The 19,002-nt window shown below is 38.1% G+C and overlaps 1 protein-coding gene across 1 annotated transcript in view; it reads left to right on the forward strand.

Moving 5' to 3' along the window:
• Positions 1-18,405, forward strand: part of ano2b (anoctamin 2b) — a 64,858-nt gene extending 46,453 nt beyond the window's left edge. The window contains exons 22-25 of the mRNA XM_067581808.1: positions 899-951; positions 2,390-2,568; positions 13,114-13,219; positions 14,510-18,405. Coding sequence (XP_067437909.1) covers positions 899-951; positions 2,390-2,568; positions 13,114-13,219; positions 14,510-14,884 — 713 coding nt within the window. The 3' untranslated portion in view covers positions 14,885-18,405. The remainder of the gene's footprint in view (positions 1-898; positions 952-2,389; positions 2,569-13,113; positions 13,220-14,509) is intronic.
• Positions 18,406-19,002: the final 597 nt, after the last annotated feature.

Genomic DNA, 19,002 nt, shown 5'->3' on the forward strand with positions numbered 1-19,002 from the left:
CCACATCTTTATACACAATCATCTAGGGTTTTACATTAAAATATCACATTTGGAAATATAAATAAAGTATAGATATAAATTTGACATTAGCTTGTAGACACAGCCAACCAAACATCCAATAGATTATAAGTACTGGACATTTTCCCCCATAATTCCCTTCTTGTGAATCAGCATTTTGAAGATTAAAAATTGAAAATGCTTGAATACTCAACAACCAAAAATTCCCAACTGAGACTGATTAAATTCTTTCAAGGTTTGCAGTGGTTTCAGGCAGTGAGGCAGGTTTTACTGCTGGACTTACAAACTGAAGCCCCTCAGCAGATCAGTATGGTCATGTTGTTGCTGTTAGTGTCTTTTTTTAGCAGAAAATCAGCCTTCATTTCAGCTTGACCTCTGTGCATTTTTGAGTTTATCCATAAGGCTTTTTAGGGACTTTACTAATCCCAAAGGCTGTGCTGTGAGTTAGTTGAAGGATAACATGTTCCTCTATGGTAAAATTCCTCTGACCTTCTCTGTGCTGACACACCCTTTGATTCTCTGGGTGATGTAAAAAGTGTTTCATTACACTAAAATCAGCTTTCCTTCCTTACATGTGGATGGAATGGATTGATATCACTAGCACCTAAATCTATCAAGTCTCACAGTATATCTAATGAAATGATACAGTGCATTGGTGAATGATAACATGGATGCAACTGTGAACACACAAAACAGCAGAAAAAAAGGCAGTTTGTGATATTGCACCATCGCATCATAATATCAATGAACAACAGCATACACACTCTGCTTAATGCATATTTATCTCTTTCCCCTTTTGATGTCTTTTTCTTTTTACTGACCCGCATCAGGTGAACCATTCTCTCTCCTTTCTCTCTCTCTCTTCCTCTTGTTTCATTAGGTATATGGTACAACATACTGAGCGGAATGGGAAAATTCTCAGTCATTATAAATGTAAGTATTAATGCACATGTGCCGCTTTTTACTATCTGCTCATTGAATTAGTGATGAAGGCAAATATATGCATGATAAATGCATGAAGGCAGATATTCTACAGTAGGTACTGTACATAATGTGTCTGTTATGAGGTCTTGAATGAAGCACTTTAACACTTTAATGAACCATCACTACCTTAGTTTTGAGACATTAGTATAATTAGTGTTAACAAATAGGACATTCATTGAGCCGATAGTCAACCTCTAGCAGCATGAACACAGCATTTTAAACTGTGAGGGCTGACAAAAAATGAATGAATGATTCTTTTGTACCAATTCTTTTGTGATTCGTTCTGGGTCTACTCTGGTATGCACAGTGTCCAGGAAAAAGCCGTATGAGCAAAGCATTTTGATTAAAAAACTTTTGAGGACAAATCTGTTGGATTACTTTAAAGCACAAAACAGGAAGAGATTAAATGAGATTAAATCTCAGTGTGAAATGATGACGCTGTAACATAACATTACTACCATAACTCTTAACCTTCAAGTTTCAACATATTTTAAGTGATGGTGCAGTTATGTTATATTGCATCAGGGAGCTGAAGCTTTACACCTGCTAATTCTTCGTTATTGAGAGTTTTATTGTTGGAAAAATGTTAACTGACACCTGCTAGAAAATTCCAGCTTTGAAATTTTACATTAAATCTAGAAATGAATACATGTAAAAGGTTTTGCTGCATGTTTAATTCATTTAAAATAAGGCTGTGCTACATTTAAAGTTATTCCGTTTTCAAAAAATTATGAGTTCATGAAGCTCAAAGACACCATAGACAGGAATAGACTGCTATGGTCAACAGTACTTTGACACTGACCCAGAGCTGCTGGAACACTTCAACACATAATCCAACTTTCATCAGGTCTGCTATGTATGTGTGCCCTTCATATACCTTAAGCTATCCATTGTTAGTATCAACACTGATGTTAATATGTTAATATTAAACATAGATTAAACGTCTCTGCTCTAACATCAGCAAATGCCAGAATCATATCTGAAACTCCACAAACTTGATGATATGTAAAGGTCAAAGTGCTTGCGAGTGAGTGTTTGTGGAAGTCAGGGAAGTTCTGCTTGGGATTTGTCCTTGGCAAGCTAACCAAATCCTATTCCGTTTACTTTTAATACTAAACAGATTTGTGGAGGATTCAGAAAAACAAGCAGCAGGAGTTATTATTCATGCTAGGGCTATGGGGCAATGGACACATATACACACTTAAGCTGCCCGGGAGCTATAAGAGGGAAACCCATCACCTCTTTCACTAAAAAGGGAAGGAAAATATTTGTCAAATCTCCCGTTTTACAGGTTAAATGTCACACTGTGTATTTTTTTAAGAATGCTGATGACAGAAAAATGTTTCCCTCTCTCTCTCACTCTGTCTGTCTTTTGTTCTCTCCGGAGGCCTTCGTGATATCCTTCACATCAGACTTCATCCCTCGGCTCGTCTACCAGTACATGTACAGTCACACCGGCACCATGCATGGCTTCATTGACCACACACTCTCCTACTTCAACGTGTCCAATTTTAAACAAGGCACGGCGCCGCAGAACTCCCAGCTTGGCGATATCACCGTCTGCCGGTAAAAACACACACACACACGGATATACTGAAAAGTTACTGTACACAAAACATCTGTTACAATTTTAAATGTTTTCCTTGGCTGTTCAATTTTCAACTTTTTACAGTTATTAAATACTTTTGATCACCTGTTCAATCAAATTACATACCTGTTTGTACATTTACATACACACACACCCTCATTTGGACAAACTGTCCTTGCTGGTTTTGGATATGTTTCCCTTGTAGAGCACTTGTTCAAGAAAACAGTGAGGTCGATTCATCTATTTTTACATCAGAGGAATTTAGTTTGGGGAATTTTGTCTAAGTGAATAAAACAGTATTACTCTGTCTTGTCATAGCTTATAACTTTGACCTTAACAAATACAATAAACACTCAGCTGCCGTCTCTGTATCATCAACCAATAACTAGCATTACATGCTAATTTCAAGGATACTATCCATTTAATGTGAAAGAAGGATGTTTCTTCTTCGGTTCATGGAGCTGATGTCCATCTCTAACTGAATCAGGGGTGCCGGATTCAATTCAGAAGTGCAGGGGCCAAAAAGTGTGTGTGTGTGTGTGTTTGTGTGTGTGTAGCAGCAGTGTGTGAGGAATGAGGTGCACACAGTCATTTTCTAATAGCCAGTTTTGCTGTAACAAATTCCAGAAAATACATGGAGACAGGATACAGCAGACTGGTAGCAAAGCAAGCAAAATGAAAAGTATTACATTTGCCTAGTAACAGCAGAGTTGTTAGATATTAGGTCTCCAACAGCCAGTTTTGTGATAACAAGGTCCAGAAAATACTTAAAACAAAACCAGAATTGATTGAACTTGTTACACCATGAGGATTTACCTACAAAGCTAAAATTGAGCTAGCAAAGTCACAGATAACGTGGTGTACTTAACAAACTACCCCACACAAATTAAGAATTTTAACATTTAAGGTGTCTAAAACCTTTGCAGAGTACTGTAAGTATAATAATATATCATCAGCATACAGGAAAATATAGTGTTCATAGTGAATGATGTATATATAAAAAGGACTTGTAAATTATAAAAGTGTCTGATTGCTTGAGAAAGGGTTTCCTAACTAAAACAAATGGGGGAAATGGACAAACTTGTCTAGTGGTCCTAGATTACTCAAATTCAGATTACCTGCATAGCAAGTTTGGTAAAGAGTAATGTATTTTCACCATTTGTGTACTTTTAAACCTAGATACCAAATTAAAGCACATAAAACCCACAAGTAATCACACTCTAGATTTGAGTTCGAGATAGGGTAAAGCCCAAGATTGCTCTATGACTTGTTTGACTCAAGTGGGGAGAAGAGGGAATATATTCTTCATTCTTTTCAAAGACCTTTTTTTTCTATGAATAAAGACTGTAGAGCACTATATTGTTACTGATTTGCTGGTACAGGAACTGGAAACTTTCTGCTGCCAACTTGATCCTAGGCCTAGGGCCAAGCCCAAGGTGACATCTTCAAACGTCTTGTTTTTCTGACCAACAGTCCAAAAACCAAAAGTGTTCAATTTACAGTTATATAAAAACACATAATAACAGCAAATCTTTGCAAGCTGGAGCCAGCAAATGTTTGGCATCTTTGCTTAAAGAATGACTAAAATGATTAATCCATTTTCAAAATAGTTGCAGATTAATTTTCTGTCAATCAACTAATTGATTGACTAATTGTTGGTCCCCACCCCAACTACCAAATGATACTTTACCTTTTTCTCTTAACTTCTGGATAAAGTGAATGGCCAGTGAATGTGGCAGTTACACAGCAGATGACCAAGTAACAATTTGGATGTGATTTAGGCTGACGCACACACCTTCATGAACCCTGAGACATCAGGAACGGATGTGGAAGATGGCGTCACAATACCAGTGAAGCTCCACTTTATTGGCCACAAAAGACAGTGCACTATTGTATCTCCTATGCATTTTTCTTCATGCCAGTGGCAAGCATCTCTTTCATAATATCAATATAAAGCCCTCTAGAAGAAAAGGTCATGGATGCCAGCGCCCACAGACAGCTAAGGCCGACCTGCTGTTACATAAGACAGCAAAGAATTAAAGTGCAAGAATGCAGTCTTTGTGTCAGCGTAGTGTGGTACAGTACGTCACGTCTCAAACACGACGAGATACTGTACGCCTTGACTGCTGCTTACAGGCGTGAAATCGTCTGTAAGATGTCCCAAGAAGGATGTGTTTGTCTGCAGTGTCTGAGTAGTGCTGTAAACTGTATGTACAGACTGTATCTAGACTGTGTATGAGCTGTTGAAGTTGCGGGTGACGCCTCTGGGCCCGAGGGAAATGACTCAACAGTGTACGTACGTTATAGTATGTCAGATGTTCCAGTTTCTTTGACCCAGTCAATTTGGGGCTTATGGTTTTATGGATGAATATATGGAGCAGGGAAGAAAAGAGGTCAACAATGGATGAATAGATAGATGATGGTGTCAAACAGGGGAATGAGAGATAAGCGCTGATATCACTGACTAGATGAACTGATAAGGATGCAAGGATCTGAAGAATTACATAAGGAGAGAGGAACTCTCAAGAAAAGTGAGAATAAGGTTAGGTATAGGTTAGAATGGTAGGTATACAATAGAGGAAGGAGTGAAGAGGAGAGGTACTGTAGCTGGATGGATGGATATATAGATGGATGGTGTGATAAAGGCCAACCACTAAGGGTTTAAATCTTTAATCACATTTAAAACGGCAATGTGAAGAACTTGGAGACAGTTTCTGCTTCAGTGGACAGAGCATCCTTGTACATCTCTGGTGGTTGTTTCTCTACAGTATCCTCAGTGTTGAAGTGCTAAATAAAAATGTGGGTAAACTATGAATTCTGCTGGGTGGTTACACCAGTGTCTGCAAAAGTTATTTAAATCCTATTTCCAAAAGGTAATATAACATAGCGCTCTCTTTTGAAATGCCTTATGAGAAAATATTTTAAAGGGAAATTACAGTTTAGCCTTCCTGATTAACATGATTTTTATATGAATCATTTCAAATACTTGTCTCTGAGTCTGAACAAAAGTTGACACAGAAACTACCCATCTGTAGCAGCCATTATGGCTAAATGCATATGGATCAACATCTGGATTTGGGCTTACATCTGGCGAGTGCAAAGTTACATAGCATGACCCATAGAGCCACAATGGCCCCATTTATGGTATATACATCAAGTTGAAATGAAGTCGAATTTCCCTTTAAATGTCTGCTGCAACTGCCTAAATGTTGGGCTGTTAGTCACAAATACTAATCAGAAACACCAAAGAAGAGCAGGATTTAAATTAATTATAAAGTAGAAATCTTAAATGAAAGTATAAAGTACAGCAGTAACAAAATAAATAGAGGCCTTTCAGCCTCTAAGAAGCCTTTTCTTTTATAAGTCACCAGGTTGGATTGCTTTACCACACAAAACAAAAACTGCTGTTATCTTCCTCTTGCATTTAGAAAAAGCATTTTCCATAAATGTAATTTCGAGAAACACTAAAAATAGCTTTGTAACGTGATTTGATTTGCTTATTGCATTTCTTACAGTGGGGTCCAGACAGCTGGAAGAAGTCTGCCTCATCTTTTCCTGCTGGGTAGCTGGCTTACACTAACTTATTGGGAAATCACCCCACTGTTCAAATATTACTGAAACATTCCTACATCAGACAGTCTCGAGTTGTGCATGGTATTAACCTAGATTTTGCCAACACTTTAGCATGCGCACACAACTAATTTGTGATGATGATATCAAATTGAAGGTGATTCAAGCAAATCATTACATCCTATCGCTGGCATACTGTTCCTTGGCTCACATCTGACCTCCATGTGGAGGGGGGGGGCAAGAGAAAATAGACTTTGGCTGCAGGGATACACTTTTCTCTCTGAAGTTTTAAATCAAGGTATATTTAGCCAGAAAGCTTTACAGTAATTTACAGAAAACACAATCAGGGATAATAAAAACAAAAGTCAAGATGAGTGAACCTCAAACTCTTGCAATGAAAAGGGTTTTTAACTTCCAGGATAAGACTTAATACATGCTGGGATCTTTGAAAAGCATTATGATAGTGGGACTTTTAAGCTTCTACTTGCCTCATGTTAAGACAGTGCTTGTTCCCTGAGCTGACAGGAAGTTGGCTGTGGTTAAACTTTCATCACCAGGAAGTCATGTGAAGGCCAGGGACTTACTGTACTGTGTGTGCTGGATTATCATGTTATGTGATAGGATGTTTCCTCTTAGCACATCAAAACAAAACCCTTGTTCTTTTTTCAGTGTATGGAGTGTTTATTTGGGAATAAATGTAAATGTGAAAATATCAGAGATGGATTGAAACAAGGCAGCTGTAACCATCACACATGAATAATGAAGTCTGTGGGTTCACTAACTAACTATTATGTCTCTTTAGCTTTGAGCTGCAGCTAATTGAGCTTCCATTTGTCTAATCAATGTCATTCTGAATGCTAAAATGAATCGATCGGGTGTGTTATTTACTCTCTATTGGTTAAAATCATATCACTGGAGTGGGAGAATTTGCATGTGAAACACGAGGAATTAAACAAATGATCTGAAATTGAAAACACTCCATTCCCCAAGTTTTTGCAATAGATCTACAAAGATAGAAAATCTGTGGCATCTGTAAGACATCTGTGTGTTTGTTTGGCTGCGCATGGGCACCAGAAACATTTAACCATACAGGTCTACAAGCTAACATTACTGTAATGGCGCCTCAAGATTAGGAAGGACTAGGAAATCTTACTTAAAGTTACTACTTTATTTTATTTATCCTAAAATGAAACACATCATAAATGGCAGCTGGAGCAGTGTGGTCAGTGACCTTTTGTCATACACAAACCTGGAACATGGTGAGTGGGAATTTTCAACCATGCCATATTTTTCCCTCTATCTTTTCTTGCCACCCAGCCAGATGATGTAATAAACTTTAGAGGGATGGAAATGGTTTTGGATCAAAGTAAGCAGGACGCCAGACCTGTTGTCACCTTTTCCTGCTCTTAACAATGTGATGGAAAAAGAGAGCGAGATAGAGAGAGATAGAGATGAGAGGGAGAAAACAAAATATTTTTTCACCAGGGAGAGTGTGTGAAAAAATATCAAGGAAAACTGAAAAGCAGATGCGTGGACAAATGAAATGCACATGTTCCTCCACACAACAGATAGGGATACTATTGTTCTCCAACCTGACGGCAACCATGTGCTGCAATGAGGTGTTTATGTATGTTTGTGTGTGCTTTAAGGATGGGAAAGGTCTGACCCTTGTCTGTCTGTAAATTTGTTCCTGGATCCCAGGAGGCACTGTATTGGCAGAAGGAAGTCTCATGCACACACACACACACATAAGTCTCTCACATACAAATCATAATCTCATTGAGAGGTCTTATGAAAGAATACTGAGTTAGATGCTCCAGTTACTGCTGAGCTGCACTGTTATAACCAAACATGGAGCGTCCAGAAAATACACACGTACACTCACAGGAAGAGAGATAATACGTTATATTTAATGCCATGATGGCAAGTTGGGTTAAAGTGACTGAAGCATGAGGGGATGGGAGGTCTTATTTTACAGTTTTGTTCACATTGGGAGTCTACAGTATGACGTGAGACAACAAAATACTCTAAATTACTGGTGAGAAAGGATGAATAGATCAAAGAAAAAAGGGAGAAAGGGAGAGAGAGAAGAGCTGACTCTCACATGCAGCATTCCTCACTCATGACTGTATAAGGAGAAGGAATTAGACACCATAAGACGCCGCTGACACACACACACACACACACACACTGTGCCCTCCTTCTCTGTTATTTCCATACTGATAGTCAAGTGCTGTACTTAGTGAAACAGCTCAACAGGCCGATTTATCTATTTTGGCTTCAGAGGAATTTTTTCCTAAAGGAGTGTGTGTGGATGTGAAAGACGTATTATGTCTTGTCAGTTGTTTCATTGTCTTTCATTGATCTGAAACATCTCGTTAATGTGACGTGTTAAACTGCTGCGGGTTTTGCTGTGAAAGACAGTTTCAAGTGTGATTAGCGTTTCCTGCGTTCCTTTACTGTTTTACTGTTTTATAATGTCAGGAGATATTTTCAATCTTTCTGTTGTTTTTTTTCTTCAAATACGACATACAGTCTATAAATGCTCGAATTAAAATTCATCTTTCTTTTTAGAGACGGTAGCTGGTGGAAAAATCTTGCTTTGGGTTGTTTGATTGCTTAACGAGATTGTGATTGACAGGAGGCGGAGCTTAGCTGTTGGTTTGAGACATGTCAGTCCTACACACCTGGATAGGATGTAGTTAACAAGCAGGAAGTATTTATTTGTAGCCTGATGTTAAAGTTCTGATATACCGTAACTTTGTCAATGGCATCGTCAGATACATTATAGTTATCAGCTTACTGTATTTGAAATGAATGGGGTCGAATGGCAGCAAAAACTGATGTTAAAGGCATGAAAAGCAAAACAAAAAAAGCGTAAATATCAGATCAGTTTGGAAATGACTTTTAATTGCTAATAAAGGGCAACATCACTCATCTTAAGTACTTGCAGGAATATATTAATACCTATTTTGGTTAAGGGTGGTGAGAAACAGAAATGTTCTCTCTAGTTCCTCAAAAGTGTAGAAATAGCTTTTCAGGAACAGCAGCTGTATTTTTCTAACATTTTTCATTGTTTGGTATGGCAGCATGCAAGTGAAGATAAGATACTGTCAACAAACGTTACATCTGTTCTTTGTTTGGGAGAAGCAACAGCTTATATTTCCTCACCCGATTTATGCCAATAACTGACTAATTAAGTAATCATTCAGTCACAATTGAAGTCATAAAACAGTGCAAATTGTATCTTATTTTAAGTTCAAGTTACACATTGCAATCCAATAGATTCTTATTGTATCATTGCACATGAATGGGCTAAGTTTTCTTGTGGCAACAAGGTTTAGTTTAGTTTAGCTTAGTTTAGTTTAGTTTAGTTTAGTTTAGTTTAGTTTAGTTTAGTTTAGTGTAGTTTAGTTTTAGTTTTATTTCATTTATTTTATTTTCAAACATTTGGCCCATCGCACTTGGGATTACAAGACACCACTATTTTACAAAAACATACATCTTCCGGTATTTCATAGGCCTATACAATACATATGGAAAAAGGAAAAGAAAAGAAACCAAAATAAAAAACAAAACAACTGTTCACATAAAGAACTGTTATATATCTACGGATTATTTCGATAAGGAGCTTTTTTCCTCTTCTCCCAGGCTTTCTCTGGCTAATTTATATGTGGCAACAAGGACACAGTTGCTGTTGATGCACAGTGGAGTTACAACTGTAGACATACATGAAAACAAAGTAGTCATGCGCACAGATGAGCCTGAGGAAGACCTGTAGTTGGTTGAAACGATACAAACCTAATAAAGAAAATGGAGCTCTGATTCATTAAATTGGATACTTCTTGTATCCAGTTTAACTGTAGACATAAAAGAGTTTGCATGTTTTAATTGCCTTACTTCCATATTCACTGACGCTGCAGTTTGCTGGGGGTCAAGAACACTTTGATCTTGACTCTTTAGAGTTACATCTCTGCTTTACATTTCTTCATGTCAGTCATGCAGTAGAAATGATAAGCAGGCAGCTGCAGAGGAATTAGACTTGTGCGTGTGTTAGCTAATGTTTGCCAATTCAGTACTTCTCTATGCTCCCTGCATACAGTGGCTCAGACTGTGTGCAGAATTATGCTGCAGAGAACATTTCTATCCTGATGTTCTTGATTTTCAGTCTCTTGACTATGTGGTCAGATGAGTGATAAATATGTTCACTCTTATTTTATTTTATTTTGACTCTGTTTGATGTCTATCTTGATGTCCTTAAAGCACTAGTGTGTGGCTGGTCTACAGCTCCACATAATGAAGATCTTTGTCTTTGTCTTTAATTTACAATCTCTTTTACATATCTCTGTTGTACATTCAGTGGTTTGGGGGGATGCATTTTTTTTTGCCTAAAGATGTTCTCAAGATTAACAATGAGGGCAACTGTCTCCCTACTCTTGCCTTGAAAGGAATGCTATATGATGTACTTTGTATCCCACAAGGGAAAGGCTGACTCTTTTAAATAAAAGGGAGTTTTTCCTTGCTACTGTCGCCAAGAGCTTCCTCATAGGGGAATGTTGCGTCTCTGTGAATAATATTGTAAAGAGTACAGTCTAGACATGCTATATATGAAAAGTGCCCTGAGATAACTTCTGTTATGATTCAGCATTATATAAATACAATTGAACTGATTTTTAAAATAGCTATTTTGAAAAAAGAACTCAAAACTACTGTAACATAAAGCCAAGAGGGTCTACAGACCCCAGTCCAGTGTCCTTTACTGTACACTCAAAACTCCTCTCTTCAAGAAATAAGAAAGAATTTTACTGACTGTATTATAGATCAGTATCCTGCTACTGAGATTTCTCTTTCTGCCCTGTACTCTGGCCCCTCATAGCTTCAAAACTGTACCATTGAAGGCACAACATGTTTACCTAGAAAGGTTAGAAAGGCCTAATTTTGTTTGAGTTCCGGTTAGTGTTGCGATAACTCATCATGAGATGTTTCTGTTGGATGTCTGCTCTGATTGCTTTGTCCTTGAAACAATACAACATTGCTGCATATGTTGATATAATATATACATGAAATAAAACAAGTGATGGAAAGTTCTATCAATCAATGCATGAGCATGCAGACAAATAATTTGATGACTTTGAATACCCATGTTAAAATACTCACAGTAACCCAAATTCCAGGATTATTGTTCTTTGGGTTGTGTGCATGTGCAGAAGAAAGAAGTTGAAGTCTACAGTACAGATTGAGAGGAAATAAGAACATGGTCAGAAAATAAAACTTTATTGCCGTTTATTGCTTTTTGTATTGATACAATAAATTCGACAATGTGATAAGTTTGTAAGCAGTTACAGCCTCAACTTTCCCCACCCTGCACTATGTCAACTCAGCTGGCTGTTTTGCTGAGGAGTTGATTTTGACTGAATCCTGCTGTGTTCTTTAATATTTCCATATGTGAATGACTGACTACATCCGAGTATGTTATAAAAAACCCTAAAGTAGAACATAGGCCGAGACCCTCTTTATGTACATTTAGGAGTGACTGCTAGCTAAACTCCTCCATCAGAAGTTTTTTTTTTTTTTACATATGTTCACCTCAAGTTTTGAACATTTGACCATGTTTAACATAGACATCCAACATTATGACAGTATATAAAAAACAATATACCTTGAAATCAGATGTTTACCCTAATCCACTGGATTAAGTTTTTTAATAGTTTTTTTTTTCTAGTTTTGCTTTATTAAAAAGTTAGTGGACAGCAACAGAGAAAAAAACAACAAAGCAAGAAATATTCTCTCCTTAAAACCTTTGCACTTACAGTATGCTGCACAGACTGATTGCCACTAAACACTCCCTTGTTTTCTTAATATGTCTCCATCTCAGACAGCCCAGCTGCAATTTGACATCATTTTTATTTTATTCTCTGTTCTTGTTGCACTGAAGCCAACAGATTCAGCTACCACAACACTGGTGCCTGAATTGTTTGACTGCTGCAGGTTATATCACTACACCATATTTTAATTTTTATGGCCTCTTACAGTCTGCTAATGCAACGTTAGCACTAAACCTGCATTCGGCTGCGCTTAGGAACAAGTAATGCACCAACACAAGAATCATTCAGCTGGCTTGCTTTAAGATTGGAGTCTGCCAGTTACAAATAAGGGAAATATCAGCATCAGTGATGTTGAGCCAGTATTTTTCTTTTTAAGTGCGATAACAAAGCAAAATGGGACCAAATCTATACAATGACCTAATCTGGATTGGTTCAAAAACATGTGTGTTAGAGCCTCCACTCAGCCTTGAACTGAATTTGGACTTCACATTTGTGAATCACTCTGATTACCAAAACAGACACACAGCTGTTTCATGCTGTGTGTGTGTGTGTGTGTGTGTGTGTGTGTGTATGTGTGTGTGTGTGTGTTTCTGTTTGTGTCTTATACCGGATGACACCACATCCTTGACCTCCCTGGCCAAATAAGGCCAAATAAGTTCTTGAGTGGTTGTGTTTTATCTGACAGGCCAGCTGTAAACAAAACACATCTTCCTCACTGTCGTCTTTTATATACTCTCTCTATTTCTAACTCTCTCTCATTTTTCTGCCACTGCATTTATTTTCCTCTCTTGTCTCATTTTAAACATTTTGGCCGTTTGCTCACCATGTGGTTCAAGTTTTCTGCTATTTGTCTGCCAGCACAATAAGTAGAGTTTACTACAAAGAGCACAAAAAGAAAGGAATATTAATAAAGTTTATTACACTTAGCACTTAGCGTCAGGTTCCAGACTGAATGGAGGAGTAGTATGTTTTAATGAGGCTAAATCTAAGCCAAGTCGAGATAAATCAGTTGTGTTGCAGGATGAAAACAACAGAGGAGGAGGGAAGTCTGAGATGGTCTCAAGACTCTGCACTGTACCTCCCAGAAATGACCTGTCAATCACAGTGAATGTATGTGTTTTGTTCCAGGTATAAAGACTATAGGGAACCACCTTGGTCTCCAGACGCATACCAGTTCTCAAAACAGTACTGGTCTGTCCTGGCTGCAAGACTGGCCTTTGTCATATTGTTCCAGGTATGAGCTCACTCTGCTTTTTTTTTTTTACTTATGAGCTGATGCTAATTAAGTCATGGCTCTGAGGTCCAGACATTTAAGACCACTTAAAAATGCAATGACAGACAGAGAGAAAGACACAATATGAAGCAAATAACAAGCATATTACACATTAAAGGATAAGTTCACAGTATTTCAAATCTGTCTTAAAACAACAGTCAGGTGTCCATATGAACAGTGAAAGAAGTTTTTCTCACTGTAATAATTTATCCTGTTCATACTGGCTATTAAAAGATCCCCTTCAAAAACACTTTCAATGTAAGTGATGAAAATCCACCGTGTGTCCACACAGTTATTTTGTGTAAAAGTGCATTTAAAAGTTGATTTGAAGCTTATATGAGGCTTCAGCAGTCTGAGTTAGTCATATCAAGTGGATATCTGCCACATTTACAGTCTTTTAAGCATCAGATTCCCTCTTTGTGTCTCCTCAGACAGTGTTTCCCTGTTGAGCTGCGGTGGAAATATAGTAACAAAGAGAGGGACTTTGGCACTAAAAAGACTGTAACGTTGAAAGATATCTTCTTCATTTCACTCATTTGGATGGCTGAAGATTCATATTAGCTTCAGATAAACTTTTAAATACAATTTTGCACAAAAGGAGGCTTGTGAATTTTAGCCCCCATCACATACATTGTAAGTGCATTATGAAGGGATCTTCTAATCAATATCGAAAAAGAGGTCTTAACAGGTGCATACACATGTTCAGTCACAGCACTATAATTAAAAGCACACACACTGTTTTGTATTGATTGGTTTTATATGTGTATTTAGGCAGCAGAATTATGTGTGCATACGTGTCTGTGTGTGTAGGCCAGTCATTCCTAATTAGTTGGAACATGGTGTAACTCTCATCATGATCGGAAATATTACAGATGTCTCAGTCTGTTAGCAACCAGCTCATTTGAGAAATGGCTCTTTCAGTCTGCCTGCATGCCTCACTAACATGTCTACCAGATGTCCTTCAACACAAAGGGTCAAACAAGAACAAAAACTTTTTGATGGCATTCCTCTCGGGGTCCTCTTTCTGCACTTTTATTTCTCTAACTCTCACTCTTAATCTGCCCTTTCATCATACTCTCACCCTCTCAACCTCTAACCAACCATTCATCCTTCATTGTCATGTATTCATTCATCTGTTTCTCTTCTGCTCTCCATCCATACATCCATAACTTTTTGAACTGTTTCTCCTTCCCATCAATCATGCCAACCACCCTTTCATCAATGCCTCTTCCTCCTCTCTCCCTCCTCCAGAACCTGGTTATGTTCCTCAGCCTTGTGGTTGCCTGGGTGATTCCTGACGTTCCCAAAACCATTGTGGAGCAGCTCAAACGGGAGAAGAAGCTCCTGGTTGATGTCTTCTTGAGAGAAGAGAAGGAAAAGTTCCAGCTGATCCAGAGCCTCTTCGCCAAGGACGCTACCCTCCCCCCCGGCAGCCACGTCCTCCATCCAGCCCAGGAAATCCCCATTCCGGGCCGCTACAGTACTCTACCCCCAAGCCTGGCTGGGGACGGAGGAGGAGGAGGTCCGAGGGCGCGGTGTAGGGCGGCCAGCTTCAGTCAGTTCAGCAGGAAGATTCCCCCATCGCCCAGGAACGAAAATGAGAATTCGAGACACACAGCTGTTTGACATGTAACACACACATCTCGAGGAGTTATTCAAGCTAGGCCTCAGGACTGGAGAACATGTTGCTCGGGTGATTTGGTCCCCTGTGTGTTTTTGCCTGTGTCTTTTTTGTCCTGGCGTATGAGTGTGACAGAGGTGCACTGTGATGAATAAAATCACAGCTTGACTTCGAACAAGAAAGTTGAATTCATTGGTCTCAGTGTGGTTGAATGTGTAATGTCCACACTGGTGTGTGTGTGTGTGTTGTTCCTACTGCGCCGACTGTTCACCTGATAAAGTGTTATCATTTTTACTTTTTGGTAAAAAAACAAACAATTATTTAGTGAGGCGCACTAGCTTCATAGCGTAGACAAGCAATAATTACTGTATTAGGCTGAAAAACTGAATATTATAAGCACCTGAAAGAGACCATAGATAAAGTAAGAACTGTAAGCCAACAGATCCAGCAATGAGCACTAAATCAACATACATGAATGGATGAATGGACGAATGGACATTGTGGCTTATTAGTACGGCTGGGGACTTCGAGAATATTCCTGCTTTATGTGTTTATGCTCCATGTATTTTTATTTTGAAACAGAATGCGTAGCAACTACAACATACCATCAGTAAGTGATTTGTTAATTTTTAACAGGGGGGATGGCCCAATGGGAGGGTTAGAGTTAGGTTTAAAAGAAGGCTTCTACAGCCCGAGGTTGTAGCTTGAGTTGCACTGGCACAGGTAAAATTAATACAAAAACTCTTACCTTATAAAACCTTATAAAAATTCTGGTTAGGCTAGGACTGCAGGATTATCATATCTCTATAGCCTAAATCTTAACAATATAATTGCGATTATAATTTTGATTTAATAGAGCTGCTATTAGGCTAAATGCATGTTTTGTGTAGGCCATTCTTTTACTGGATGTGGACATAAAGCATTTTAATAATGCTTATTTTTTAAAACACACCGTAGTTTGACGGTATAAACTTTACCTCGGATTCTGTAACTGTAGTAGTTGAGCACGGAGTGGTCAGTGCGGGTTAATTTCCTCAGTCACATTACCTGCTGCATTCCCAGGTTACACCAAACATCTAGTAAAAACTATAGCTCTAGTCATGTCTGCCCTAAAATATTTTGTTACAGAGGTGGCTTGATCTGGGGATGTCATTTCAGCAGCACAGATGCTACTGAATGATTATAGAAATATTATAGGGGTACCACAGGCAGCAGTGTGTCCATATGATCTTCTCGCTCTTCTGCAACTACACGTTGCTACTTGTCACTTTGATCATGAAGGTGACACCATTCAATAGATTATATAGGCTACAGTATAGTATAGAATTGAGTATTCATAGTATATACTTAAGAGAATATTATAGATGCAAGACGAGACTGACAGAAGAGTGCGACTGAGAGAAAAGGGCGTAATCACAAATCCGTCTGCTGCCTCAGCACCATGGACAGCACCATGGATTTATCAATACACAGCACAGTTAGGCTGCTGATATTTCAGAGTCATGGTCAGGATCATAGATTCTAACTTACACAAACCTCAGAAAGATAAAGGATCAGTGGTCAGGCAGACTAGACTAACATATTTAACTAAACAACCCTTCTACCACTGCCCTCTCTCTGCTACTAGTGGATGGAGAGGGGGAATGGCAGGTTAACAAGGGGGATGCATTTTGGTCATTTTGCTAACAAGGGGGATGGCATCCCCCCTCATATCGCCTACTGCATACCATATTTCATGTACTTTTCAATATGTTACTGAAAGCACACATGCCTCCCAGAAGAGCGAATCATTTCCTCTGCATTATTTACATCATTTACTGTGTCCCGGCTGATTTTGTTTCCGTAGAATTCAGGAATCACTTTGAATCATTCTCAAACTTTAAAACACCTCTGCATCTAAAATTGTATTGTCAGTCACTACTCTGCTGCTAGTAATTGTTTCTCTACATCCTGCATTATGTATTCAATGGATGGAAAACATGCCAATGTGGTACACTGTTGTATGCCACTCATAGATTCCAGTCCAAGCTATAGTTTTAGAATTGATGATCTGTGAAGCAAATGTTTTTCCTGTTAGCCATATTGACTTTTACATTACTGTTAACTGAGCACAGAATGACTTAATAACTAAACTTAATAACCTTTGAATGCAAGGAGAAAGCCAACACTTTTGCAAACTGTGAAATAAGAATGAGCTAGAAATCATCTCACTGTCTTTGTAGTAGTAACATATACTTCATCAGCATTCCGTCATTATGAAATGCCAGACTGTGTACTCAGACATTTCTGCAACTAAGTAATAGATTTGGGCTCCTTTTGCCCAATTAGAAGAGTTGCATTTTGCATAAAAGGACTCAGTGGTGTCACCCAACCTCTGGCAGCCATATTGGAGGTCTTCACTTCCTAAAGACAGACTGTGAAGAGATTTTATTTTGTACAACTGAGCCGTCTGTTTCTGACTGGGAATTGGGAATCATCACTGATACATCTGATTGTTTTTTTTTGTTTGTTTTTTTTTTAAGATAATTTCAGCTTGTTAGCTAACCATGCTATCTGGTCTACAAACTATTGCTGTATATTTAACACAACTTATTAGCATACTAATTAAGTTAACTTTTGTATGCTAAAGTCGAACTGAAATTTGAATTCTCACTTTTCGTGTAAGGAAATATAAGCTGTAATGATACTGCAGCTATTGTTTTTTGTTTTTGCATTTTTTGTTGTTGTTTTTTGTTGGTTACATATTAGTGGAAACCATTGATGTATTATACAAACTGTATACTGGACTCTAAGATGCTGTCTGTTCATTTGAATGAAAATGGCTTGCCCAGTGCATAAGCCAAAAAGGTTTTGCTCTGATTGAAAATCAGATTTTTAGGGGTGGACCTATGAGCAGGATTTGTGACATCACAGCTAGTTTAGAGGCCAATTCTGGTCCACTATTCAAATGATACAAGTGTGATGTGGAAACTTGAAGCCTCCAGTGCACATACATTGAGAATGAACTTTATAGTGAAGTAGGAGACATCTTGACTCCATCAGGGAAACCTCTGAAATGAAGTATATTTGCATATTCATAGATTCTGAATTTTTAATAAGGGAGATGGAGGAGATGTCATTTTAAGGATTTTGAAGTGGTAATTATACTCTTTTTGTGGAAAAACCATATCAGACACATGTTATTGTCCCAAGAAGAGTATTTTTATGTCTCAATACATGTCTAGAAGGGATCTTTAAATTTCTTCTTTTTTATTGAAGTCAAAACAAACACTGAGAATATTTTAAATAAATTTAAATTTCAGTTCGACTTTAACCATGGTTGTGTCAAGAGAGCTGGTTATGGTGTAGAAGCATCAGTCCTGCTGCTGATGTGTCTTGTTGGCCAACTGTGTTTCGGTACTGCAACAACCCTGCATAATCCCTAGCAGCCCAAAAAACTTTTCTGGTGGTATACACTTGGTGAGCAACTTTGATTGGAATATATGGACGCCATCGTGGGACACCATATCCTATTCTCATAATGAAATTAACATGCTGACATGCTGCAAACCTTCACTGCTGTTTCAGAGGCCTTGTAACTGCTCTTGTATTTCCAATACAACACAACATCTGTCTGCTCAGTTAGAACTCAGTGACAAATGTTAAATGTATTCACATGGACTTAAGTACAAGGAAATCATGATTGTGGTATATTTGTTATACTGGTTTATGTAATTCAAGAAGATAAATGTTCATCCTTACCTGATCCTTACCTTTCTTAAGCTGGTGTAGAAATTCCTATATACATGATTGTTTGATGGATTATGAAATCATTTTTACTTGTTTTGTGGTGTGTTTGCTTTTATTTCTTTGGCCTGTTCTTTTTCGGCCTTTCTTGGTAATCCTTACCCTTACCAGGTAATCCTAGTGAGAAGCAGGTTACTATGCTTGCTAGAATGTGAACAATATATCCAGAGAATCCTATGTGCACGGACATTTAAATGTTTTTCTTTTTAAAGAAACTGTAACATCATGTTTGTCATTATCTCAGGTATCTGTTTCCTCTTGTAGGCTTCTCTTCATGTAGACCCCCATATCTTTTGTCAAAAAATGAAGTGAGAGTAAAGGAAGATCTGTTTCTGGG

Source organism: Thunnus thynnus, chromosome 23 (genome assembly GCF_963924715.1).
Source record: "Thunnus thynnus chromosome 23, fThuThy2.1, whole genome shotgun sequence".
NCBI lineage: Eukaryota > Metazoa > Chordata > Actinopteri > Scombriformes > Scombridae > Thunnus > Thunnus thynnus.